Raw genomic sequence first — 25,702 nt, 5'->3', positions numbered from 1 at the left:
TAAAAATGTACATTGCTATTTGGAATATATGCAACATATGAGAATATTTTGTAAAATTTATTAAGCTTTTAAACTTTTTTTCTTATTTTCTTAAGATTTTAAAATACATTTTAGTTAGGTGGAACTTGCTCCCCGTCATTCCCCATTTATCATTTATTAACTAAGATTCATAAATCTGGATAATCGCTGACCATCTATATTAAGCGTTAAATAAATATTTTTTTTTCCGCGGCATTCAAGTTGTTCGTTTCAAAACAAAAGTAGTATTTTAAGCTGGCAACTCTACGGGCTGATGTCAAAAAAATATCGATAGTTCAATCTGCCACTTTTTGACAGCTATCGAAAAATGACGTGGAATGAGAGTCGAAAAAATACGACAAGAGTGACACGAATACGAGAACAGGTACCCCCCTAATTCACTTTTGTACAGCACTTCGTCTCGTTTGTTGGTTCAAGAATTGTAAATTAAAATGGTGAGTTAAAGTGAATAGAATTTAGTGAAAGGTACTAATAAACATGCCCTGAATAGCCCGCTCCTGCAAGTTCAACATCCGTGGGCAGCGGATCTCGCTCGCCCAGCAAACTGTCAGCGCCACGTAGCTCCGGAGCTGGCGGTGGCAGCACCCTGAAACAGCGCAAGACCACCAGCAGCACTACGGCAGCCAGGAGCCGTGCGCCCGGAGGAGCCGGCACCGGTGGCATGTGGCGATTCTACACCGACGATTCCCCCGGCATCAAAGTGTAAGATATTCATGCAATGTGGTAATGTTCGGCTAGTTTGTGACCAGCCCCTTCCATTTCCTTTATCGTTTTAGCGGTCCCGTGCCCGTCCTGGTCATGTCGCTGCTGTTCATCGCTTCCGTTTTCATGCTGCACATCTGGGGCAAATACAACCGCTCCTAAGCCAATTCATTCATAGCCAATAAAATACTTTCACCTCAACGAACGTGAGCAGTGTGTCGACGTCATCATTTCTTTCACGACGATAACAACAGAACATAACTTTCTGCATTCCGCCTGTTTAGTTGAGGATTGGAATTGAAGTGTTTTCCACATGAAATTAATTATACCTTAAGCTTAAGTTAAAACCACATCCCGTCGACGTTAAAGCCTAAACTAAACGTAATGCATATTTTCCAAATTTCGTCGTAACCTTCCTGTGCGCTAGCTTCGTGTATGAGAGACGGGCGGAGCATTCATTCCACAATTTATCGTGGTTTCAATTGCAATTCAAAATTTTTATGAAGACAAACGAAAAGTGTTAAGAACAAATAAATTTTGTATTGAAAAAATGTTTGTGTTTTTGAATAACTTTATTATTATCAACAAATCCTACACTCGCTGAGTCACAGTTTTACCCATAAACTCCAGTTCCTTAAAGTACTTTCGTCGTAGACTGCAGGTACGTTCTTTGTGATTATTTTTGCCACATAAAAGGCATCCGTGTTGCGAAGACTGGGATTTTCGCAGTTTGAGATAAGGGCACCTAGTTTCGATGTGACCTCTTTGGCCGCATAGCCAGCAGAGCTGTTTGCTTTGGTAGAAGGAGCAATCATGACCCTCCCGTTGGGTACATCTTCGGCAGTTGGAGCAGTGCACGTAGTTAGGCTTGACGCACGTGTCGCAGAAATTGCAATGCCTGTACGTCTGGCCGTTTACCGAGGGGCACTTTTGACAGCGATCGCAGTGAAGATTCTCCCGAGCGGTATAACAGTCGCACTTTTCACAGTATTTATAACCTTCCTCCAGAGGTAGCCGTAGTAAGTTCATGGGAACATTGCTAAAAAGGCGGACGGGTGAGCCGCAAAACCGACTCTGCTTTCCCACGTTCGTGTACCTCAGGTGGTTCGTGTAGTTTATTCGGTACTCGCACATCTCCATCTCTGGCATTTCCTGCTTTATGTGGTTAGCAGAATAGTATGGATATATCCAGAATATGGGCAGAGGTGTAGATGGCAGCCGATTAATTTTATTGTGCAGTCTTCTCAGGGAGCGCAGAGTATGCGAAATCAGTTCAGTTCGGCAACCAAACGGAGGATCGGTTACTATTAACAATTTTTCGGACCTGGAGAGACACTTTTTCAATTAAAAGCTACAAAATTAAGAGAAAATGACTCACATGGGACACAGCAGGAATTCTTCGAAAGGCTTGCGATTATAGAAGAAGTGATTATTGCACATATTATATAAACAGAACTCAGAGGCTTCCAGGTGCTCAGCAAATCTTTCATCCAAGTCGAGGAGGAAGCTTGAGAATTCACTCCGGAGGCGAAAATGTAAGCGAGGTGCCCCCATGCAGACGACTTTCCTAAGATAGGAATATTAACAATAAATAATTGTAGAGATGATTGCTATGGTATCTTACGTTATGGCCAAATTTTTGCACTGTTCCACTAAAAAGTCCACAGCAGCTTCATCGAAAAAGTACTGAGCATTAACCTTATCCTGTGATAAAGCGGTTAGGTTTTTGGTGGGATCTTCGAATATGTTAGGATCGCGTGGACTGCGGGACTTTGGATATTCCTTTTTAGGAGGTAAATCATTAGATTTATAGCCAGTCCACTGATCTGCAGGTAGGTGGAAATTGCACAGCTTTGAATCTCTGTGTGCGGAACAGGAGAAGTATCCCTGACTTGGAAGCTGTGATTGCCGGTAGAACAAAACCGTGGGTCCATGCTGGCACCGAGGGTGTTGCTCCGCAGGCTCAGCATCGTCCTCCTCCAATCCAAGCAGAAGTTTTTCGTTGCAGTGATCCATTTTACTTCTTAGCTTCGCATTTGTTTACATTTCCATCGTTACTCCAACGAGGGCTGAGGTTCCAAATTTGGAACTAGTTCAATGAATCACTTTTTTCATTACCCGCTAATTATGAAGATAAATAAAAATTGTAAATAATAATTTATTATGAAATAAAGCTAAAAGTTAAAAATGTTTATTTAATTTATAAAACTCATATTTAAATTACCTTGCGATTCGTCGCAATGTTTACATGGGGAGTATTTAAATTCCCATATTATCGATAGATCGATAAATACGGTATTTTACCGAAAAAAAATATGACCATATAAATATATATCAAAAATACCACTTTGGGAAATTATCGAAACTTATATTCTCGACAACTACTTGAATATATTTCTTTTTCAACAAATTTTTCTCCTGAGCGGTCGTGCTCCTTAAAGATAAAACAAAAATGACTTTGTTAATGCAGACTTACAGTGATGGAGTGTTCCACAAGCTCAATAAAAGCTGATAATCACCAAGGATGCAATTAAAATGCCTGGATTAAAAAGGTACATGTCTCAAGGTTCTTTCAAATATATTGGATTCTTTGATGAATGTTCTTTTTCTGAAGAGTCGAGTGCCGGTTCGTAAGAATCGGCATTCATTTCTTGTAGAAAGAATAAGAACGGCCAACTGATGAATCTGTTCAAGCACAAAGCGTTTGAATGCTTTTTACGCTTTATGAAGCTAACCATTTCTCTTATTTTCAGCTGAAGATGAAACCACGTGGTCGAAGACATTGCCGGTATGGAGCTCCATAGGTGGGTACCTCCTCTTCTTCCTCCATTAGGTTATGTTGCTATTGTTTCTGATGATAAGTTTAATCTGAACAAAGTGCTGTTGATTTTCAACTTAAAATTTAACCAAAAGGATTCTGAGAACTAATTTGTGACACGTTACTGATGAATATTTTTATGGCTTGCACTAAATAGAGGAATTTCTATTACAGGTTCGTCTCAGCCGCAGTTTGAGTTCAAAAGATGCACCCTCTTTTCGGAGAAACACGTGCTCAAGGTATGTTCAATTTTAAATATTAAATGCTATATTTTAAGAAATGAACTGATGATAAGTTCAATCTGAACAAAGTGCTGTTGATTCACAACTTAAAATTAACCAAAAGGATTCTGAAAAATAAAAACACATTCAACAAGCTTTGTTAAATAATTAATAATAGCCTAGCTAACAAAATATTTTCTCTTATTTATAGATTGGCTTGGACATGAAAACCACTATGGCCAAGAAATCGAACTAAAATAATGGTATTTTCACTACTTAAATGCTGAAATGCCAAATTTAAAATTCTTGTGATGATAGTAATTACCGTACGATGTCTATGATTATAAACAAATGGCTGCAATTTTTGCAACTGATTTAATTTTGGCTATCAGAAACATGGTTTAAGCCTAGCGATTTCTTAAGTAACACTTTTAATCTTGTTTTCAGATGATGTCTGAAAGAAAAAGACGCCAATCCTAGAAGATTAAAACTACTTCTTTATAAGGTAAGATTACCAACCAATTTTCATTAAAATATTTAAAATGATGAATGTAATTACCGTAAGATTTCTTTGATTAAAAACATTATGGCTGCATTTTTTGCAACTGAACTAAAATTATTATTTTAAAATATTAATTTATATGAAATTTTTTACTAAAAAATATAATTTCCTCTGTTTTAGGCTTAACATCATGGACTGGAATCCTCATTACAAGTAAAGGATGGTCTTATTCAAATCATAGGTAAGGGCTAGTTCCATTCTTTCGATATGATTTGTGTTGATATGATGAATACCTTTTATCTATTAACTTTCGTTCTACTGAGTGGAAAATGCGGAGAAATATTTCTGATATTTAACACTACAAAAAAATTAACTGTTATACCTTCGAGATAATCCTAACCAGAGTTATTTCTTTCAGCTCCTTTTTTGGCTCTTGTTTTGGGACATTTTCCGAAAAGAAACCTTATTTGGTAAGTTTCTATACTGAAAACTACCTCTTATTGTTCTATGATGTTACTCATCATATAGTTCATTAGAATTACACATGTTACAATCTTTTCGAAGCTGATCATTCATAAATACATATCTGATATTTTAATAAAAACACTATTTAATGTTTTCTTTGTTCTATTGCAGATATGATGATCAAATATATAGAGCAGAAGTTCCTGAAAAACTAGCTTTTAATAGGTAAGCATATTCTAGAGGTAAAGGGACAGAAAGCGTTGTATATGATGATATAATCCACTCAGGATTCCCTCTTCTGAGTAGAACCCTAAACAACCGTGCTGTCCACATTCCCTGTCTGATCAGCTCAAACGCTTAAACCTTTTAATATTCTTTTATTAGTGTTAATATAATCTATTTTGAATTTCAGATTCTTATATTCAGATGGTCACTGCGAATGGAAATAGTCTCCAGGCATCTATATTATAGGTAAGCTAGAAAAAAGCTAGCTAGTTTTATTTTCCAAAAGAGCTTAATGATGATATAATCCACTCAGGATTCCCTCTTCTGAGTAGAACCCTAAAACAACCGTGCTGTCCACATTTCCAAAAAAATGCTGTCCAAAAAATATAATTTCTTCTGTTTTAGGCTTAATATTATGGACTGGAATCCTCATTACAAGTAAATGATGGTCTAATTCAAATCATAGGTAAGGGCTAGTTCAATTTTTTCGATATGATTTGTGTTGATATGATGAATACCTTTTATCTATTAACTTTCGTTCTACTGAGTGGAAAATGCGGAGAAATATTTCTGATATTTAACACTAAAAATATTGAATTGTTATACCTTCGAGATAATCCTAACCAGAGTTATTTCTTTCAGCTCCTTTTTTGGCTCTTGTTTTGGGACATTTTCCGAAAAGAAACCTTATTTGGTAAGTTTTCAAACTCAAAACGACCTCTTATTGTTCTATGATGTTACTTCATAGTATAGTTCATTAGAATTACACATGTTACAATCTTTTCGAAGCTGATCATTCATAAATACATATCTGATATTTTAATAAAAACACTATTTAATGTTTTCTTTGTTCTATTGCAGATATGATCATCAACTATAGAGAGCAGAATTTCCTGAAAAACTAGCCTTTAATAGGTAAGCATGTTATAGAGGTATATGGACAGAAAGCGTTGTATATGATGATATAATCCACTCAGGATTCCCTCTTCTGAGTAGAACCCTAAACAACCGTGCTGTCCACATTCCCTGTCTGATCAGCTCAAAAGCTTAAACCTTTTAATATTTTTTTATTAGTGTGTTTATATAATCTATTTTGAATTTCAGATTCTAATATTCAAATGATCACTGTGAAAGGGAAAAGTCTCCATTATAGGTAAGCTAGAAATAAGCCAGCTAGTTTTATTTTAAAAAAAGAGCTTAATGATGATATAATCCACTCAGGATTCCCTCTTCTGAGTAGAACCCTAAAACAACCGTGCTGTCCACATTTCCCTGTCTGAAGCAAAGCTCTTAAAAAATAAAGCCTAACCTTATTGGTTTCAAATAATATAGTATTTGTTCTTTTTTTCTTTTAGATCGCCTAAAAAATCCTATTAAAGTCTGTTAAAAATAAAGGTAAGCATAATTTTTTAAATATTTTGGATAAATTATTTTAAATGATGAAAACACCCTTGTTGGATTTTCGAACTGACAAACCATGCTGTTCAATATGTCTTCTTTCCCCAACTGAAAAATCATTTAAAATATATTTTATACTTGTAGTTATTTTCATTAAACTAATACCTTATTTTATTTTTGTTTTAGAAGCACTTTGGATGATGACTACATGACAATAATACTAATAGTCTTAAAGTTTACAAGGTAAATATTAAAAGAATAAAAATACCTATAAAATAATTTTTAAATGAGGAAACATTCGTCCGTTGTCTTCTTAGAAGAAAACCATGCTGCTTTATCGAATTTCCCAACTGATAAATTATTTTAAAGAATAGAAATTAAAAAAAGGAATTAAACAATACTAATGAGTAATTCCTTCTTTGCAGGTGACTCCCAGACACTTGGCTTGGCATTTGTTTTCTTGTCGGAAGTGCTAAGGTAATTATAAAATTTATTTTCTTTATTTCTAATTTTAAATGATGAAATATTCTTCCGTGATAATCAACTAAGAAAATCATGCTGTCTATAAAGAATTCCCCAACTGACAGTCATTTAAAATTAAAAAAATGTTTTTACTTAATACAAGTTAACTAATGGCTTCTTTTCTCTATTTGCAGATCACTTCCTATTGGATTTCAACATCTATCTTAAAAATATTTATATTTGTAAATTGACTTTAATAAAAATCATGAAAAGTTACAAAAATTTTGTTATTAATGTAGCCATGGGTCGCTGGGGACTAGGGAGTGGCGCCACCTAGTTTTGATTATTTCAGACCATCTCCATCTATGTCTTCATGAGTTTCTTTTTTAAGATATTTAGGAAACGTTTGTAAAATGCTTATTTAAAAACCCAAAGCAAAGAATAACTCTAAAATGGAATTAAACTTGGTTCTGCCTATTCTATTTGTTTTATTCCATAAAAGTAGCACCATTTCTTTTAGTATTTTTAAGGCAAACATCCATTTATCATGCTCTAAGTGCTGTCCACATATGTAAGGCGAACGTTGTTGCACCACTCACTACATGCCACACCAGGCGCATGAACAACAACAATTGCAGTGCAACAACTGAAGCATTTGAGGCAAGGAGGCAAAACACCCACGCTTTAGGCGGGTAGGATGGGTTTTTGAGGGGTCACAACTATTTTCAACATTGTGCACACATTTCATTCATTGAGTGCATGTTGAGCACGAGCATATTTACAACCAGTACTACCACTACCATGATGTGTGTGCGGGGCACTTTATGCGCTTTTATGCGATTTTATGGGGCATTTTAAATGACATTTAGTTGGTTTTTTATTAAGTTGATAATTATCTTGGGGGGATGTGGGTAGTAGTAGGGGGCGCACAATCAAAACGCAATGAATTCAATTGAAAATTTTCCATTTCCCCTTCATGTTCAAGTTATTTACAACTTCACTGGCAAACTCCAGTCTAAGGATATACACCAGGCGAAAAGGATACTCAATTCATAGTAGAAGCTATAACTCCAACTGGCAATAAATAATATCATTACTGAGTATTCTTTCTCTCGGTGCATTTTATGGTTTTGTGTCTACTGTCAGGAAGTATTCGGTGTCTTCGGACGCTGCCAAGTCGTCGAACTTTTTGCACTCGATATGTGACGACAAGGACATCGTTGCGCTTTTTCACTCCCGAAACTGATAAAGATAAGGCCAAGGAGTCTGTCGTCCTGCAGGAAACTTTGCCTTTCTGCCTGTCTTGGCTTGACTTGGCCCTTTCTGGTTTTTGCGGTTAAATGGAGGGCTGGAAACCGAGCAAAGGGAGGTGGACCCAAAAGAGCCAACCAAGAGGCAAGCTGCTCAACTTGGCCAGTATTTCTGTGACAATTTATTTTCTGTGCTTTGGCATTCGCTTTTCAACAAATCGAAAAACTATTAAATTGGGCTGAAAGCCAGCAAACGAACGCCAAAGGACTGGAAGAACAAACAACCAAAAAAGAAATGAGCCAAGGAATCGTTTATTTCCACAAAATGTAGAAAATCGTATGCCCTATTTGTGAGGTAATTGGAAATGAATAGTGGTTAACCAACTGAATAGGAAACTGAAATAATGATTCGTTGCAAATAGATTGGCGATGAATCTTCACATGGATGGAATAGGAAAAATGGAAAAAAAATCTATCCGCTTAGATTATTTCCTATAGGAAAAAGATTTTTTTCTTTCCTATATAGGACCCTATAGCGGAACGGTAGGAAATCGATCCAGAAGTCGTTTAAGGTACTCCGCATGAGAATCGGATGAGAATTATGGAAGATATGGCCATCACTGTGGACCCTATAGGGGAAAACCCCATTTTCAAGGGGTCCCATCACGAAAAATAGACAAAATATCTAAAATATATTTTTTTTCAGGTTTTTAATGCAGAATGGTGGAGAATCAATCCAGAAATCGTTTAAGGTACTCCGCTTGAGAATCGGATAAGAATTGGGGAAGATATAGCCATCCCAGTGGGCCCTATAGGGAAAAACCCCATTTTCAGGGGTCCCATCAGGAAAAATGGACAAAAAATCTAAAAAATATTTTGTCTCAGGATTTTGATGCAGAATGGTGGAGAATCGATCTAGAAATCGTTTAAAATACTCCGCTTGGGAATCGGATGAGAATTATGGAAGATATGGCCATCACTGTGGACCCTATAGGGGAAAACCCCATTTTCAAGGGGTCCCATCACGAAAAATGGACAAAAAACCTAAAAAAATATTTTGTGTCAGGATTTTGATGCAGAATGGTGGAGAATCGATCCAGAAATCGTTTAAGGTATTCCGCTGGAGAATCGGATGAGAATTATGGAAGATATGGCCATCACTGTGGACCCTATAGGGGAAAACCCCATTTTCAAGGGGTCCCATCACGAAAAATAGACAAAATAACTAAAAAATATTTTTTTTCAGGATTTTGATGCAGAATGGTGGAGAATCGATCCAGAAATCGTTTAAGGTATTCTGCTGGAGAATCGGATGAGAATTATGGAAGATATGGCCTTCACTATGGACCCTACAGGGGAAAACCCCATTTTCAAGGGGTCCCATCACGAAAAATGGACAAAAAATCTAAAAAATATTTTGTCTCAGGATTTTGATGCAGAATGGTGGAGAATCGATCCAGAAATCGTTTAAGGTATTCCGCTGGAGAATCGGATGAGAATTATGGAAGATATGGCCATCACTGTGGACCCTATAGGGGAAAACCCCATTTTCAAGGGGTCCCATCACGAAAAATGGGGAAAAATCTAAAAAATATTTTGTCTCAGGATTTTGATGCAGAATGGTGAAGAATCGATCCAGAAATCGTTTAAGGTACTCCGCTTGAGAATCGGATAAGAATTATGGAAGATATGGCCATCACTGTCGACCCTATAGGGGAAAACCCCATCACGAAAAATGGGGAAAAATCTAAAAAATATTTTGTCTCAGGATTTTGATGCAGAATGGTGAAGAATCGATCCAGAAATCGTTTAAGGTATTCCGCTGCAGAATCGGAAGAGAATTGGGAAAGATATGGCCATCACTGTGGACCCTATAGGGGAAAACCCCATTTTCAATGGATCCCATTGATTTCGCGTTGCTTTAAGAAATTATCTTTTTTAAAACGTAAGTGGGAACCAACTAAAGCGGATAGCTAAGTAGCTTTCCCTGACGCGTGGATAAGAGTATTCGAAAGCTAGAGCTCTGGTCCTTTTTTGTAATAGTATGTCCGACTTACACTCGAAGAGATTTCGCTTTGTTGACAGTCACGCGACTTCCATGCTTTGGCACATTTGATTTGGCTGCAACTTTTCACCTCGCAAGCAGAGGAACTGCGACGACATCAAGTTAATTGGATGTGCGGGTGGATGGAGGACTTTGAGCTTAAAAGGGGGTCAAAGCAGAGGGCTGGAGGACTGAAGGTCTGGAGGGCTGCAGGGCTGATGACAAGTGTGGCCAAGGCAACGAAGCCCATAAAGCAGGCGATTAGAATCTCAGCCAGCCTTGTGGACACACAAACCCACTCACGTGGCATTCAACAATTTTGAGGCAAGCAAACAGACATTAACACGTGGCCGCAGCTATCTCTGGGATCTGTGTATCTATCTAAAAATCGTACCGGATCTCGGAATCCGTGAATCTGTGAGCATGTTGATACTTGGCACCTCTTCAAAACAAATATCTACCATCCGGCGAATTCAAAAGGGGCAGAGGAAAGGACAGCCGCAGTAACAGCACTTTTCAGAGTGACACTAAACTAATTAAAAGTTTGTCCGATCCCGACTCCGACTCTGGTCGGATTTTCGGGTTCGGGGTTAGCCTCGTCCATATGGACTAGGGCTACGGGTTATTGGCATAAATTACGCATTGAAATCACGTAAGTGACAGAGGCAAAATTTAATCAGCCCGGGCCGGAGCCAGTGCGGCTGCTAAGGAAGAATTAAATTTAGCTACATAACCAAATCAAAAAAGGGACCACTCACTCGCACACTTGAACATTTTCCCTGGCAGTGTACACACCTAGTATACGTGTAGTATAGTCCGTACACGGGGCACGGACAATTTCCCCCTGCGTACGGAGGCACAAAAAATTTGCACACAAACTACGTGACTTCAATTCCTCAGAACGGCTCAACAAGGAAAAAAAAAAAGGAAAACAGAAAGAGTAGGAAAATATTCTGTGTGAGAGTGTGTATCTATGTGGTTAGCTTTAAATGGCTTTTGTGGGCCCCGTGTACAACTTTTAATCCTTTGCACTTTTGTCAATGTCAGAGACGAGATAGACTCAGATTTAGAATCCGCCCAATGACAAACAATACAAAAAGGTGCAGATGAAAGGACCTTCCGAACCCCTGATACCCTGGCCCTAGCAGGTCATTCAGATCTGTTTAGCATATTATTTTATAATTAATTAAGTAACTTTATCCATCCAAAGATCTATCTGTGTAAACACAGTTCTACTAATTTAGATTAAAACCCATTTAGTTGTCCACCTGTAGTACCCTTTTCCAAAAAAAAAAGGTCCAAATAAACGGGGAATCGCACTCTGTTTGGGAAATAGTTTTTCACCACAATGACATTTCTGTTTTCCGCACACGAAGGACTGCCAGGGCGGCCAGGACACGGGGAAGATGGCCAATAAAATTAATTGATTTTGAGGTTGCCTTTTTTTTTACAGCTGCTGGTGCTTCTCTTTTTTCTTTATTTTTTGTTGGTTATTTTGATTTCTGCTTCTGTGACAGTTGACCGCATTTGATTGGCATTGGTTGGTGAAATCCCGTAAAGAAATGGATTGGATTGGATTGGATTTAAGGTGACCCAGAGGACTACTAATTAGATTAGGTTCAAATTTACATGCTCAGTGAATGTGTATTTGTATTTTTGGAATAAAAGCCCATAAAATATGCCGCATAATTGGCGTATCGAAATACGGATTAATTTTTTACGTTTCGTTTTCCTCTCCATTGAGTCCTGTGCCGAAAAGGATGTGGACGGGGCCGGCGGAAACGAGCAATTGTAAGCGTAAACGTAAACGCTTTCAACGGTCCTCCTTTTGCATCTGGCATTGATTTCCATTTTCCATTTATATTAACAAGCATTTAAATGCAATGAAGTGAAATGTGAATCCCCCTACACGAACCTACAATATACTTTATAGTGGAATATCCTTATATATAAATATTTCTGTTCATGGCCTTTTGTTAAATTCGTTTTTATGGGTTGCCATAGTGGAGTGTAGATGGCATTTCATGGCTGATTTAACCCGGCTGCCTAACTGTTTCGTCTGGGGATTCTGGTCCTCAATCCTGTTCCTGCTCCGGCTCCTGCTCCTGTATTCTGGTTCTGATTCTGTTTCTGTTCCTGCTGCCGATTCTCCAGTTACTCCTGTTATTGCTGTTGTTATTCATTCGTTCACATTTTTTCATATGTCAGTGGCGTAAATGAAAACGCAAACGGGGCGTATGATTAATGTGGTTTACATATGAAAACGAGACTCTGTCCCAGGACTCCCTCGCACTGCTCACACTCGCACTGCTCTCTCTCATTCTCTGCGGCTGTCTCTTCCGGTTTCTGTTGCTGTTGTTGTTGGCAGTGCTTATTCAATAATTTATTGCTGGCAGCCTCAGCCACTTACAATGTCAGAAAAATATGCGCGAAATATGCATAAAAGTATTACATGCAGGCTTTTGTCAGCTGGGCGGTATGTCACGCCCTGTACTCTCAGTACCCCCTTACACCGCCACCACCGCCACTGTCCATCTGACCACCCCCTCTTAATCTTCAAGCCGAAAGTGAAAGCTTTAATAAATCACAAAGCCCGGGATTATCAATTAATAGGCTGTTAAGAACTTTACAGACCCGACGCAGCTGATAAGAAATCAAATTAAGTCGAATTAATACCGGAAGAGGGCAAAAGGTGATTGGGGTTTAATTCAATTAAACAATTTAAATGGGAAATAAACTAATAAACAAAGAGCTTCTTACAGAAATTGTACAATGTTAAACTCGATTTATAAGAGTAAAATATAATATGTCTCTTGATAGTTCAAGAACTTCATAAATCCAACTTATCAAACACATATTTTGCAGTAAACTGCCACAAATAAACAATTCATTATCTTTAATAAAAAATATAGTCACATGAATAATGTGAATACTCGATGAACTTGACCCGAAGCGTAGAGTGCGACAGTAGAGCCATATAATTTAAATTTTAATATTACTGATAATTAAAAATTGTGTAGGATTGAAAACATTGTTGCATATAAGAGGAACTACTGTATGAGGGCGATAAGTGCCCTCAGATAGTTTCAACATCCATTTTCCAAGATCCGTCAGTTCGAAATGAGTAGCCAGAAGATTGGGATCGTGGGCAGTGGCCTGATTGGAAGAGCCTGGGCCATGCTCTTTGCAGCCGCTGGGTATCGTGTCCAGATGTACGACATCCTGAATACCCAGCTGACTACAACCCTGCAGGAGCTCGAGAAAGAGCTGCATCGCCTAGAGGAGAAGGGCTCCCTCCGGGGAAAGATAAAAGCTGCCGAACAGTTTGCTCTCATCGAGGTCACCACAAAGCTAGAGGAGCTTGTTAAGGATGCCGTGTACATTCAGGAATGCGTGCCCGAAGTCCTGCAACTAAAGCAGTCACTCTACACCCAGTTGGATGATCTCTTGGATGACAAAACGGTGGTGGCCAGTTCCACGAGTACCTTTATGCCTTCTCGCTACAGCGAGGGTCTCAAGAGGAAAGAACAGGTGAGAGGGACTTATTAACTAATTAATTTGAAAACCTATAAAGCCCTTGTGTTTTAAATAGATGCTGGTGGCCCATCCTCTGAATCCTCCCTATTACATACCCTTGGTGGAGATCGTGCCCGCTCCCTGGACGTCCAAGGAGGCTGTGGATCGGACCAAAGCCCTGATGCTCAACATTGGCCAACGTCCTGTAACGCTAAACAGGGAGATCGAGGGCTTTGCCACCAACCGGATTCAGTACGCGATCCTCAACGAGGTCTGGCGCTTGGTAGGCTCGGGAATACTCACCGTGGCAGATGTGGATCGAGTGCTGAGCCAGGGACTGGGACTTCGTTATGGCCTACTGGGATCCCTAGAAACAGCTCATTTGAATGCTCCCGGAGGTGTGGCTGATTACTTTCAGCGCTTCGGCGGAGAAATCTCAGCTGTGAGTGCCACTTACGGAGCGACGCCCAATACTCGGGAGGATGCTGTGACCCTTGCGGAGATTGCCAGGCAGTGCGAAGAGCAGGTTCCCATCGAGACGTTGGGGGAGAGGAGAGCCGTCCGCGACGAATTCCTTACCCAGCTGGCCAAACTAAAGAAGCAGTTTGAATAGGAAATTAATTGCTGGATTTTGTGTTCTGCCCTCTGAATAAAGTGAGAATCAAGTAAATGGAACTGAGTCCCATTTCCTTCGCTTGTCCCACCTCCTTCATCCTTCGTCCTTCGCCTTTCATCTTACTCTGGTGGCGTCTCCAGTTTCGTGCATTAATGAAATTAATTTTTGCGGCAACCGGAAACGTTTTTCCAGGCGAAGCATTCAAGTACAACGTGTCACATTTCCGCTCCGGCATTAAGTTCTCGCCAGCAGCCCTCCCTCAGCAGCTTTTCTTAGTTTTTCCATTAGAATTTCCTGGCAAGTGTCTTTAACTCATTTTTCATTTGGGCCCTTTAGATTTTCTGGCTAAAAGCAGCTTGAAAAATCTAAATCTGAGCGTCGGATTTGTTTTCCCTAGAGGCTTTTCTGTAATGGATATTAAAAGATCTGTGTTTTAGGGGAGTTCTAGTTAGGTTACATAACTAATTTCAGAATAAAGAGCTCCGTGAAATACTGCACTTAATGCCTCTTAATTTAAATGCTCTCACAGTTGTCCTGAGAGCATATTTCAATGCCAAGTATTTAAAATGGCGGCCATGGCCATATAACAATTAAACAGGCATAATTTCCCACCAGCCTGCCTGGCTGGATGCTTCTCCTCCAGCGGGGCGTCCTGTCCTGTCCTGTCCTGTCTGGCTGGCGGCCCTGAAAATGGTTGATGTCCTGGCGGCGCTGGCGGGAGCGGCTAAAAACTGCAATGTCATTGTTGCGAGACGGCGGGCGGTGGACAAAAAGCATGTGGCTAGTAATTCATTACCCAGACCATCGACCAATGGAATGTCATAGTGTGCCTGGTGTGGGTGCCAAAAAAGGATAACGGAAAGGAAAGAGGTAGCAAAGCCGGCAGGACAATTGCACATGGCGCTGGCGGGCAATGCCATTTAATGTGCAAACAAAAGGCGTTGACAAAAAATTACAGCCATATCGAGGGGGCTGGCAAAAAAAAAATGCGACAAAAAGGATGTTGGCCAATATTATGAGGTATGCGACCGGGTATTTGTAAAGTGCAGACACAGCGTACAATGGCGGCCCCCCCTGCTGCACTGGCGATGCTAAAAGTTAAAATAACGAACGATAATTAATGGAATGGCAACATAAAACAGGCAACAATTCAATGTCCTGCAAACGATTTTTCTCTACTTTTGGCTTACTTCTTGTTTTTTTTTTTCTCTCATCCTGATCCAGACGTTAGGAGTGTTTATTGAACCCGGTGCGAATGTGTGTGTGGGAAGCAGAAAGAGCGGCAGAGAAAATGGCGTTAAAGCGGAAGGACGCCATGTGTCGGGGAGGAGACCGGAAATGCATTGTTTTATGCCCAATTTCATTTGTGTGTGTCTTTTTTTTTTTTGAACAATGGCGTGGAATAAAGGCAATGAGTAGATGGATGCATGTAATTAACGCCGCTGCAGTCACAGCAATTAATTTAATGTATTCAGTGTCAGCTCCAATGGGTTGGGCTGAAAGTACATTGTAAGGGAAATGGATTAGGGAAGCATTTGCTCCTCTTGCAATCAAGATTTTACACCACCAGACCACTAATTAAATCCCGGACAACAAAGAAAAACTTCCATTAATTTTGTCCCACCTTACCTACGTAAAAAAAAAACAAATAGTCCTGCAGACAAAGAAATAAAAATTTTTCAATGCGAACGACATTTGTTCTTGTTAGGCGAGTTGTTAACAATCGATTGGACGTGTTCTTTTGGACCTTCGGGGGCACCACAGCGGTGGAAGTGGCAACAAATAAGGGGCCATGTTTTATGGCCTAGGGTCCGGGCTAGGGCCACGCCTTCGTCCAGTAGACAGATAGAAGCCGGCCATAATAAATCATTCCATAAAACATTTACGCCTCACAGCGCACAAAGTTGATCCGAAACGAAACCGAACGGACAGAACTTAACTGAACCGATTCAATTCGATCCTATTCGATTCGATTTGATTCATTACATTCAAAGTATGTGAGGGACACATGCAGGACGATAAATAAATAATCAGTTTCTGGGGGGCAAAGAATGAAGATGTCAAGGATTTGGGATAGAAGAGGGATTGTTAAATCATCAGTTAACCTCTTTCATTTATCATTGGCGGGGAATTGAGGAATCAAGGCAAAAACAATTCGTAGGATTCATTTAATTCGTATATTTCAGCTCAACAAACCTCCACAAACAATAGCAAACAGCGGCAAACAATCGCCAGAATCTTGAGCTGTCTGGAAGGCAATTTCCACGTTTTTCCTGCCTCCCGCTGACATATATCCTGATCGACCTCAGTGGCGCTTTTTGCACCGCCGCAAATTCAATTTGCTTTATTGATAACCCACAATGGACACACAATAAATACATCAGGCACCAGATCAAAAGTTCTTCCCGCAAAGGAGCCGAAATAAAGATGCCCTTCACAGGATACAGCGCACACAATGGCATTCACTTAGGACTCGGTAGGGCCAGTTCCGAGTAAAAGGGCATCGCACTTTTTATTTTTGAGAAGCTTTCTAAAGAAACTGGCCAAACAGTTTTCCTTTCCTAATCTCAGACTGTTTGTTTGTGGCATTTGTTGTGGTCAGCCAATAAATCAGAGCCTTGGAAATAATTTATGTCCTGCCCTGGAATTTTCATTTATCTGTCGAACGTATTGTTATTATTTGGGAGTTACCAGTCGGGGGCTACCCTGTGGGTGGGTGGGTCTCAAGAGCTAAACTTCATTATGACAAATTTGTGTGTTCAAGAAAATGAATGTCCTCGGGCTGCAAGGAAACCCTCAAAGTTGCTGCATTATTAAATCGCTTTAAAGGATTGGCTGCAGCAAGGGCTACACTAACAGTTCGCTATTCTCCTCGCCGGCTCGTCACGTCCGAGTTCTGGGATGGGGGCCGGCCCTTTGGTCGTCAGCGTTTTTGTAACTCCTCTGGAGTTTTTTGTGTCTGGAACGGCGGTCAAAACCGCAGACGCTTCGGAGGCGGACGATGGGCAAATTGTTTGGCCAACACAAAGTTTATTTAATTTCTCACAGAATGGAGATCTACGTGCCCCCTTTTTGACTTTGTTGATTAAAACAAATTGCGTCCTGTCTCAACTGCGCCGGCAAACGTCAGACTGCCAAGGACTTGGAAATTGGGTGGACGAAGGAGTAGCATTGGGCGGAATGGAAAATAGAATAGCAAACAGATGCTTTCAGTGCGAGGACCTATCAAAGGGGTTCTCTGGGCTCTCCCAGATCAGTTTATTACTTGATCCTGTCTAGACTACAAAAGCCGGGCTATCAAAATGCAGCTGCAGGACTTTAAAATTTCGCAGCTCCCTTTGTGCAGTATTTTTGCCTGTTTTATGAGTTCCTAGTTTGTTTATCCCTGCTAGCTAGTCTTCATTTTTTCAGCTGATGACGCAGTTTTTATCTAATTAGTCCTGCAGCGAATTCTCGTTGATTTTCGCATTCAGATTTCGTATTTGCTCGCCCATTCTGTTTTTTTAAGTCAAATTTGCGAGCAATTGTCATAACTCTAATGCAATTAACCCTTGCCCACCCAGCAGGACTTATCAGATAAAGACGAAAACTGAAAACAGGACCCTGTGGATGTGCAGGACTGAGTGGGAGTTGAGTAAATACAGCCATGGAGTAAACCTAAATATTTAATTAGGATTATAACGAAGCGAGCTTATCGCGGATGCCGGCAGCATCGCATCAGAAAGTGATAGGAGGAGGATGGTAAGCGATGAATGTCAAAGAGTGTGTCCTGCGGGCAAGGGCTTCCTTCCTGCTCACAGGATAACAGGAAACTGCACGAGTATGCGACAAGTATGAGTGTGTGGTTGTGTTTGTGTTAGTGCGTCTGGCGTTTCACTTTTCGTTGACTTAATTTAATTAATTTCCTAGCCCAAAGGGTCCATCCTGTCATCCCGTCGTCCTGTCGTCCGTCCCACACCCACTCGTTTTCACTCTTCCACTCGAGTCGGGCGACTTCTTTTTTTTTTTTTTGTTGTTACGTATACGCCACGTTGCAGTCGAATAAAAGCCAGACCTACTTGATGCATGAACATATAGACACATATGCCTATCGATATACGATACTGTGTACTGCCGAGAGGACTCGAGGAGGAACAGGAGCCGAGGCAGGACTCAGGACGCAGCACCCACACATACCACGTGTGTAATATGCTGTAAATAATGAAAATCCAATTTTTGTTGCTTCTTTTTACCCTCGCCTGGACTGAACACCTGGAATGGGAATGTGTGCTGTGGGCGGCATAATGGGTTCATCACCATTGTGGCGGAAGGATGATTATGACCGGGCACGTAGGGTATCATTCCAAAGTTTGCGGGGGTCAAATAGATATAGATATGGGCATTAAGTCAATAAAGTTTTCAGCCTTTTGGTTGGCCAAGACTGAAAAAATCCAATTTGATTTGAACAACAGGTAGCAAAGATTCGTCAAAGGGTATTCCGCATTCTTGGCAAACTGAGTTTTCCTTTTTTTGATTCCTGATTGCATTACATTCCCAACTCCTCAGCCCCTGAGTCTCAGCTACCCAGATCGTCCTTTTCGTCTGCGTGGCGCATTCCATTTGCCCTTTTTTTTTGTTGGTTGACTATGCCTGGAGATTTAATTTCGTTTTCCGTGCATTTTTTCTGCTCCCTTTCACTTCCTTTGCCTTGGCAGGCGGGAGTGGAAATAATCAAGTAATGAAACTTCACCGACCGAAACTTAAGGAAATTTGAGCCAGGCGAGCCTTGTATTTGGCCAAGGGACCGAAACATGTTGCTGTTTTCTTTGAGCCTTCTCACAAATTATGCAGAACATAACAAGTTTTCATCAATATTAATGATGGTCCGAAATGTGATTAAAATCAAGGAGATATACATAGAATACATACTACACTACAGATGGAGTACTGGGAACGGTACAACAAGGAGAAGAAAGAGAGACTACAACTGGGATTGGGGCGATTGGGGGGCTAACCACTTCTCTCAGCTCAGCTGCCGGAGCGGCAATCAAATTAAACTTGAAGTGATTTTCAATTGGAAATTCTCGTAGCGGGTCCCTGGCACACCGCAACACACTTAAGTGTATTCAAATTAAACTGACGCAGACCGATCCAACAACAATGCAGTGGCTTCGGCCAACAGTCATGACCGGAGATGAGTGCGTGAGCCGTAAAAACAATGGACGGCAGGTGGGTACTGTTGCTGACTTACAATCAATGTTAGTGGTGGTAACTATTAGTGTGCTACTGTTTCGTGTTTCCTATCTATCGTCCCATCACGCTATTATCGCTAGACCCCAAAGACGGAGTCCATCTTCATGATATCCCCCGTGTATCCCCAGACCCAAAGCCCATCAAGAAGTCGACTCTAGCGCCGCCTGTTTTACTGGACATTTTGCCTTGTAATGCGATTGTTGTTTGTTGCCATTGTTGGCATTCTTGCGATGGCTGTTGCCTCTGTTGTTGCTCGTCTTGCTCCTGTGGTTGTTGTAGGTGCTGCCTTGCTATCTGGTTGTCTATCTGCGTGTTTAGTTGTAGACCAAATGCTTGGCACTGGCAGTGGATGAGGCATGGGGCAGGAGACTGGAGGGCTGTCAACAAGCAGCAATGGCGTCAGCAATTGCGGATCTGCCACCCACTCCCACTCCCACTCCCATCCGAGCCAGGGCTTACCCGACTCTTTCCGTCTGCGGTCGTCCTTTCTTTTTGGCAACGTTTAGCGCGTGTGCAGGACGCGCGGTTTTTGAGCTGCTGCCTGCCGTTGATTAGATTGTCTGATACTTTAATAGGATTGTAAAAGCATGAACCACCCACGGATACACACTCATACATTTACATCCTGTGGTTCCTGTTGCTGTGTGGGTTAAACTGTTTAGTAGAGACACTAAAAAAACAAAATATGAAAAAAGGGGGTTCGTTCTTTTGGGCATCTCATTCCCACGAGCTTTACTCCTTCAGTACCTGCAGTTTTTGTAGTTTTTAAAACAATTTTTAATATTAAAGGTAGAAGATACATGTACATCCATACAACTCATAATTCCGTATCCTTCCATCTATCTGGCCAAACTAATTATTCAATTGTACAAAAGCCAGGGGAAATATTCGCAAAATGAGCAAAACACTTAAGCAGCTTAAGTACTCTGCCGGATACGCAGCTATCAACCGATTGGACCGAAATGTGGCACACGTCCTGGCCAACAAATAAACAGTTAAAGGCTTATATATTACATACGTACACACGCCCTGCCCTACGCTGCCATGCGGAGTGTCATGCAACATGACAGACTTCAGTCTCGGGGCCAATGGGGAGTTGGGCGAAATCTGTATTAAAATCGCATTATGTTCGCCTCACTTGACAGAGGGACAGCTAAGAAGAAAAAGAGGGGGGGGGGTCCGAAGAGGGTGCCGTGTCGGTATCGGTGGAAAAGTGCAGCTGCAGGAAAGTTGAGCACCGAGGAACCGAGGAAAAGGAAAATTTGCCAAATGTACTGTCAGGACAGCATTGCCCGGGCAAGTTTATAAACCGAACTCTTGGGCTTGAAGTGGGTTAAGAAGAGGTGGGGTACTGGGGGTCGGAAACTTGGGGGAGATGTTCGCCCTTCGCTTGGCTGCGAGCATTAACCTCAGAATGCATTTGCAGCTACAGGATCCCGGGGAGCCAGCCCAGAACCAGAACCAGGACCAGGACCTGGGCGGAAAATGCAGCCTGCAGTCCTGCCAGTAAAAATGAAAAGTTCTCCTTTGGCCAGAACAGCAATTGTGGTTTCTAATTGTTTGGGGTATTTTGCACTAACAATTGACCGCAACTATGCGTTGTAATTTCCAACTTTTTTCCTATGCTCTCGTGTCTGTTTCATCCTATTCTCCACAATTTTATTTCTACTTGCACGAAATGAGCAATGAACAAAAAATCAATAGATAGTTTCCAAGAACTTTTCATGAAATATGGTTGTAAGCAGGCTTATTAATTAACATTGATGGAAGACAATTTTTTGCCTTGAATTGAACTCTATTATGAATGAGTAGCTTATCAAACAATACAGCTCTACAATATTCTGAAAAATCCCCTTCAGATCACGCTCAGAAAAAATCCCCTTTAGAATATTACTGATAATGTCTTGAACCCCGATGCCATTTGGGAACCCCATTGTCGAGAGATTTCCTATATAAGCAATGGCTTGGCACAGAATGATCACAGTCTGTTTAAAAAATGCTACGGTTTTGGTTATCGCTGCTCATTCTGGCTTTTATTGGAGCTGGCATATCGGAGGCTAGGATGTGGAGACCTCCACCACCGCCTTCTAATCCACTAAATCCTTTCGATTTTCGTCCTTCACCATTTAATCCGCAACAACCTTTAGGTTAATAGCTCTAAATAAATGGATAAAAAGTTGATTAAGTTTTGTTTTATTTGAATAAATTTAAAAAATCCCCCGTAAGAAATCCTATTTTTCTCTCACACATTCCATTATTCTTAATAGCTTTCCCGAAACTGACAAAGAAGATATATTAAAGTGGTTTTTAATCATTCTCGTGGCGGTTGCCTTTTTGCCAAGGATATGGGTATGGAAAATAAATTAAAGGACGCCTTTCAGGACGTAAGCCGTGTGGCGCGAGTGCGGCATCAAGCTTACAGGACACAACCAGCAGCCAGCATCTAGCAGCTAGCAGCTATCAGAGTTTATTAAAAAAGGAGACGAACGAGGCTCTAAAATAAATTCATGTATGTATGGGGTAAAAAATGTGAAAAATGCGTTGCCTAGCTGATAAAGCCGTTTTGTTTGCCCACCCACATAGACCCGCTTAATGCAGATTTATGATTTTAATAACAGTTCCCACACACGAACGTACATTTTTTAAACCGCAAAGTGTTGAGCATATTAGGAAATTGTGGTCGTTTTTTGTGGTGATTTCGCTCACGCTTAAGCATCATCTTGCATCTGGTGGTTTTTTTATTTCATTCGAGCAGAACTTGTTAATTATGCAAATTTGTCTTCCAGGCAACGGCAGCTATGGCTTGCAGTTATTAGCCGAAAATCATCATCATCAGCGTAAACATCATCGTCACAGGCAACTGCAATCTCGATTTGCCAACTTTGCAGACTCTTGCCGCAGCAACAAACATTTTCAATTTACCTGCGACGCCAGGTGTGTGGCAGCGCGGCAGTGTTGGTGGCAAATTGTGGGCCAAGCTGGGTGGCAGATTGTGGCTATGCATTGCTATGGTGTGCCTGTGTGAGCTCAAAGCTCTGGAGCGGCGCCGCGGGCATTCCAACCTGGAACAAGGTGATGTGGCCAGGATGACGACGATGCTGCGAAATGCGGTTTGCAGTTAGCGTTGTTGCCGCTTTTGTTGCGGCTGTTACTGCTGATGAGGAAATTGTTTTGGAAATCACCTGAGAGAAGCGTAAGAAAGAAACCAGGAGAGGCTTAGGGGTTTCTTTTTTGTTTTACTATACGTGTGCCAAACATTTATTTTATTTCTTAAGCAAAAAAACTAACCAAACTAAATCGACACTAAAGACTCATAAAAGATAATATTTAAAGAGTCCCTTTTAAAAGTTTTCAATCACATCTCGACGAACACCTGACCGGGTAATGCGAGTCCTGTGTAACTTGCACATGCCACGATCGCTGTCATCATCCTCCAGGCACATCATCAAGTTCTGCGCAGCAGCTGCGGCAAAGTATCCGGCGGCAGGGTCTGTAGCAGGGCCAGGTAGTTGAGGAAGTCAGAGTAGCTGAACACCCGGCCAGGTACATTCGGATCGGAGTGATGGTACGGTGACAGGTCATGACATATGAACTTTCGAGCTTGGGGCACGGTCACGTGAAAGATCTCAGAAATCTCGCCAAACAACGACGTTCCATCATTGTGCTGCATCAGTATTTGAGCGAAACTATTGAAAGGACATGGGAGTGAATTGGTTTTCGCGGGGAATAGGATTACTAACCTAATCTCCTCCAGGCTCTTCTTCACCTCTGCTAGCTGAGTCACCCGATCCACTTGGTATTCTCCCCTCGGTGACTCCAACAACTTGACCAACTTTTTGGGCATCCTCAGCAGACGCACCTTTTCCAGGACCTCCGTAACGTGCTTCAGCCTGAATGGCCAATTGTGATTTAGCCATCGAATGGCGGCGTAAAAAACTTCACTCTCGCTGTTGACGGCAATTTCGTTCGAGGAGAGCATAAAACACAGGCTTTCGGGTTCTAGTTGCAGGAACTCCTTGCTGGACACGAAAGTAAGAAAGAAGCCCTGGATTCGCATCAGCAGGGGACAGTGCAGTTCCTTCAATTCCTTGAAGTGTAGGACCTCCTCGGCCACTTGATATGCGCCATGCTCACAGAATTCATCCGAATTCAGGCAAGTCCAGATTTGGTGAAGCAGCTCTTCGATTTTCAGGTGGTTGGCCACCGACAGAAGCTGTATGATCTCCGAGCGCTTTATAAGAATATCCTTGTCAGTCATCCAGCGATATAGGGTGATGAAGATGTCCGGGGACACCAGGTCCTCCGGTAGTTTCAAATCGAAGACATCCGGATTATTACGGAGAGAATCTATGTAGGCCATTAGAACCAGTCGCTGGCAGGGAAATGTGTATTCCCCGATCCTAACCAGGAAATCACAATGCTCTGAATTTTTCCAAAATTCATCAAGTGCCTCGACGATGTTCTTTTGCTTGGGCAACTTGAGATCCTTTTGCAGCGGCTCCAGTCGATGTTCGTTTCGATATTCCTTTAAACTAAGTTCAGGTAATTTGGGTTCCATGGGCAGGACATCACCACTGCCCATGTGGTCTACAAAATGAGATTCCATTTCTATATTCAATGAACAGAATTTTGAGTGTTGATTTTGTAATAGTAGAGAAATAGAAAGATATTCTGTGAAAAATATTCTACGAATGAGTAATATTATAAAATGAGTTTTTGAAAGTTAAAACAAAAGTTACGCAGTTTTCGCATTACGTAAGGGGTTTCTTATATAAGAAAGAGTCCTTAAAACTAGATATAAAGACTAAAGATTTTATTGTTAAACTGTTGAAAAGAAAAATCTTTTCCCTTTTTCAAAGAACTCTTCTTAGATTAAGTTTTATTGATCCTGGCAGTGACGCAGATTGTCGTTATCCTTGAATGGAAAATAGGAAATTCGAATAGACGCCTCTGCAATTAGCATGCATAACAATTCCAATTCCAATTCCAATAGCAATTCTCCTTTGGAGAAGAGAGAACAAAACCTGCTTAATCAGAGCATGTCTCGGTTGCTCTCGGAGTTTTCTTTGGGGGCTTTCACTTTTCCTTGGCCTGGCCCGGCCAATTAGACGCACAATGCGCCTCAAATTATGCAACACAGCGCGACAAATTCAATTTGCTATGCCTCCCTCTCCTTCTCCCTCCGCCATGTTTCTCTGGCTCCTTTTCCTTCCTTCACGCAGCTAAACACGTGACCAATAACAACAACAATAACAGCAACAGAGGCAACAACACAGGAGCCGAGAAAGAGAAAGCATAAGAGAAAAGTGTGATAGAGAGGGCAAACGCGACAGGGACACGTTGGAAATTGTGCTGAAAAATCCCAGGAGAAATTAGTTTGATTTATGTTGAGTTTCCGGTGCAAATAAATTGCCAAGTTTAGAGGCAACTTTGGACGCACTGCAGACGCATAATTGATTATGCGAGTGGCGTACAATCGGTGGGTTTGTGGGTGGTGTCTGGCGGGTGTGGTGGGTGTTGTATTGCCGCCGGGGCGTGGCAGGTGGGCAGCGATGACTGTACATTGTTGAAAGTTGAGTGAGCTTATTACGAGACAAGCTACTCGTCAAATTGACACCAGATTGTTTGGCATTATTGCTTTGGTCTGTGGGGGTGTGATAATCTTTCAGAAAAAAAAAAGAATTTCTGAAAGTAAATAGAACAGTGGTTCGGGGCTCATCAGAAACTATATATATTTAGGTGATATTTAGGCCAAAGTTCAGTGTCTGGGCCATAACTTTAAGCCAACTTGTTATTCATGGAATTGTGTTTTTCTTTTGTTATTCCGTCTACATTTTACCTCTACCACTCCTCTATAACCATTATATTTTATCGTTACCTGTTTGTTTAATAAACTTTTGTGCGATGCATTCGAAGCGCAACTAAAGTACTTAAATATTTTTTTATCGCCGGACTTTGTCAGTTCAAATTGTTGTCCGTTTGCCAAGTGAAATGGATAGAGAGCGAAGGGGGTGCCGGGGTGTTGGGCTGCTGGGGTGTGAAGGACGAGACAGGACTAGGAGGGGGCGTAAAGTTTGTCGCAAGCAAAGTTTTTGTTCGCAAATTGCAGTTTACTTGCTGCTTACTGCAACATCATAACTGCAGGCTGCAACAGAGGGCTGCTGGAGTCCTGGCAGTGTGGGCATTAGGTGGGCGTGGTCGAAATGCAAAAT

General features: G+C 41.2%; 4 protein-coding genes, 2 long non-coding RNA genes and 2 other non-coding genes across 10 annotated transcripts; 6 read left to right on the top strand and 2 right to left on the bottom strand.

Annotated features, from left to right (window-relative positions):
- Positions 1 to 316: 316 nt before the first annotated feature.
- Sec61beta (Sec61 translocon subunit beta) lies at positions 317 to 946 on the top strand. The gene is made up of 3 exons (XM_017235395.3): positions 317 to 473; positions 530 to 741; positions 816 to 946. Exons 1-3 carry the CDS (start codon positions 471 to 473, stop codon positions 901 to 903), a joined length of 303 nt encoding a protein of 100 aa, XP_017090884.1. The 5' UTR covers positions 317 to 470; the 3' UTR covers positions 904 to 946.
- LOC108121356 (rRNA N6-adenosine-methyltransferase ZCCHC4) lies at positions 942 to 2,873 on the bottom strand. Its single transcript, XM_017235394.3, has 3 exons — positions 2,366 to 2,873; positions 2,120 to 2,308; positions 942 to 2,065 (listed from the first exon to the last, which is right to left on the bottom strand). The coding sequence occupies exons 1-3, from the start codon at positions 2,755 to 2,757 to the stop codon at positions 1,333 to 1,335; spliced, it is 1,314 nt and encodes a 437-aa protein (XP_017090883.2). The 5' UTR covers positions 2,758 to 2,873; the 3' UTR covers positions 942 to 1,332.
- A 224-nt stretch (positions 2,874 to 3,097) lies between these two features.
- Positions 3,098 to 7,102, top strand: LOC138926167 (uncharacterized). Of its 3 annotated transcripts, none has more exons than XR_011442539.1 (17): positions 3,098 to 3,293; positions 3,495 to 3,545; positions 3,734 to 3,798; positions 3,992 to 4,043; positions 4,228 to 4,285; positions 4,463 to 4,523; positions 4,701 to 4,752; positions 4,919 to 4,972; positions 5,160 to 5,218; positions 5,286 to 5,438; positions 5,615 to 5,666; positions 5,834 to 5,887; positions 6,077 to 6,125; positions 6,328 to 6,367; positions 6,557 to 6,613; positions 6,796 to 6,847; positions 7,027 to 7,102. It is a non-coding gene; the product is annotated as an uncharacterized lncRNA (long non-coding RNA). The 3 variants fall into 3 exon arrangements; XR_011442538.1 differs by having other exon boundaries at positions 3,100 to 3,293; positions 5,378 to 5,438; XR_011442540.1 differs by lacking the exon at positions 3,992 to 4,043 and having other exon boundaries at positions 5,378 to 5,438.
- LOC122321307 (small nucleolar RNA Me28S-Cm3227) lies at positions 3,587 to 3,668 on the top strand. Its single transcript, XR_006246080.1, has one exon. It is a non-coding gene; the product is annotated as a small nucleolar RNA Me28S-Cm3227 (small nucleolar RNA).
- LOC122321308 (small nucleolar RNA Me28S-Cm3227) lies at positions 3,838 to 3,918 on the top strand. The gene has a single exon (XR_006246081.1). It is a non-coding gene; the product is annotated as a small nucleolar RNA Me28S-Cm3227 (small nucleolar RNA).
- A 6,144-nt stretch (positions 7,103 to 13,246) lies between the features above and the next one.
- On the top strand, positions 13,247 to 14,312 carry Had2 (beta Hydroxy acid dehydrogenase 2). Its single transcript, XM_017235401.2, has 2 exons — positions 13,247 to 13,657; positions 13,719 to 14,312. The coding sequence occupies exons 1-2, from the start codon at positions 13,247 to 13,249 to the stop codon at positions 14,253 to 14,255; spliced, it is 948 nt and encodes a 315-aa protein (XP_017090890.2). The 3' UTR covers positions 14,256 to 14,312.
- Positions 14,313 to 22,072: 7,760 nt separating this feature from the next.
- LOC138926115 (uncharacterized) lies at positions 22,073 to 23,064 on the top strand. Its single transcript, XR_011442479.1, has 2 exons — positions 22,073 to 22,219; positions 22,277 to 23,064. It is a non-coding gene; the product is annotated as an uncharacterized lncRNA (long non-coding RNA).
- On the bottom strand, positions 22,784 to 24,188 carry LOC108121365 (actin-binding protein IPP). The gene is made up of 2 exons (XM_017235402.3): positions 23,231 to 24,188; positions 22,784 to 23,176 (listed from the first exon to the last, which is right to left on the bottom strand). The coding sequence occupies exons 1-2, from the start codon at positions 24,094 to 24,096 to the stop codon at positions 22,936 to 22,938; spliced, it is 1,107 nt and encodes a 368-aa protein (XP_017090891.2). The 5' UTR covers positions 24,097 to 24,188; the 3' UTR covers positions 22,784 to 22,935.
- Between the last annotated feature and the right edge of the window lie 1,514 nt (positions 24,189 to 25,702).

This window comes from Drosophila bipectinata, chromosome 2R, assembly GCF_030179905.1.
Source record: "Drosophila bipectinata strain 14024-0381.07 chromosome 2R, DbipHiC1v2, whole genome shotgun sequence".
Taxonomy (NCBI): Eukaryota; Metazoa; Arthropoda; class Insecta; order Diptera; family Drosophilidae; genus Drosophila; species Drosophila bipectinata.
Note: the sequence above shows the minus strand (reverse complement) of the source record. Positions and strands in the feature narration are given on the sequence as shown.

Excerpts from the sequence above, each read along its gene's own strand:
- Had2 (XM_017235401.2), top strand. The coding sequence starts at position 13,247 with ATGAGTAGCCAGAAGATTGGGATCGTGGGCAGTGGCCTGATTGGAAGA. Across the intron at positions 13,658-13,718 it reads GTCTCAAGAGGAAAGAACAG|ATGCTGGTGGCCCATCCTCT; the intron begins GTGAGAGGGACT and ends TGTTTTAAATAG.
- LOC108121365 (XM_017235402.3), bottom strand. The coding sequence starts at position 24,096 with ATGGAATCTCATTTTGTAGACCACATGGGCAGTGGTGATGTCCTGCCC. Across the intron at positions 23,177-23,230 it reads AAGAGCCTGGAGGAGATTAG|TTTCGCTCAAATACTGATGC; the intron begins GTTAGTAATCCT and ends TCCTTTCAATAG.
- Sec61beta (XM_017235395.3), top strand. Across the intron at positions 742-815 it reads GATTCCCCCGGCATCAAAGT|CGGTCCCGTGCCCGTCCTGG; the intron begins GTAAGATATTCA and ends TTATCGTTTTAG.
- LOC108121356 (XM_017235394.3), bottom strand. The coding sequence starts at position 2,757 with ATGGATCACTGCAACGAAAAACTTCTGCTTGGATTGGAGGAGGACGAT. Across the intron at positions 2,309-2,365 it reads TGCAAAAATTTGGCCATAAC|GAAAGTCGTCTGCATGGGGG; the intron begins GTAAGATACCAT and ends TTCCTATCTTAG. Across the intron at positions 2,066-2,119 it reads GAATTCCTGCTGTGTCCCAT|GTCCGAAAAATTGTTAATAG; the intron begins GTGAGTCATTTT and ends GTGTCTCTCCAG.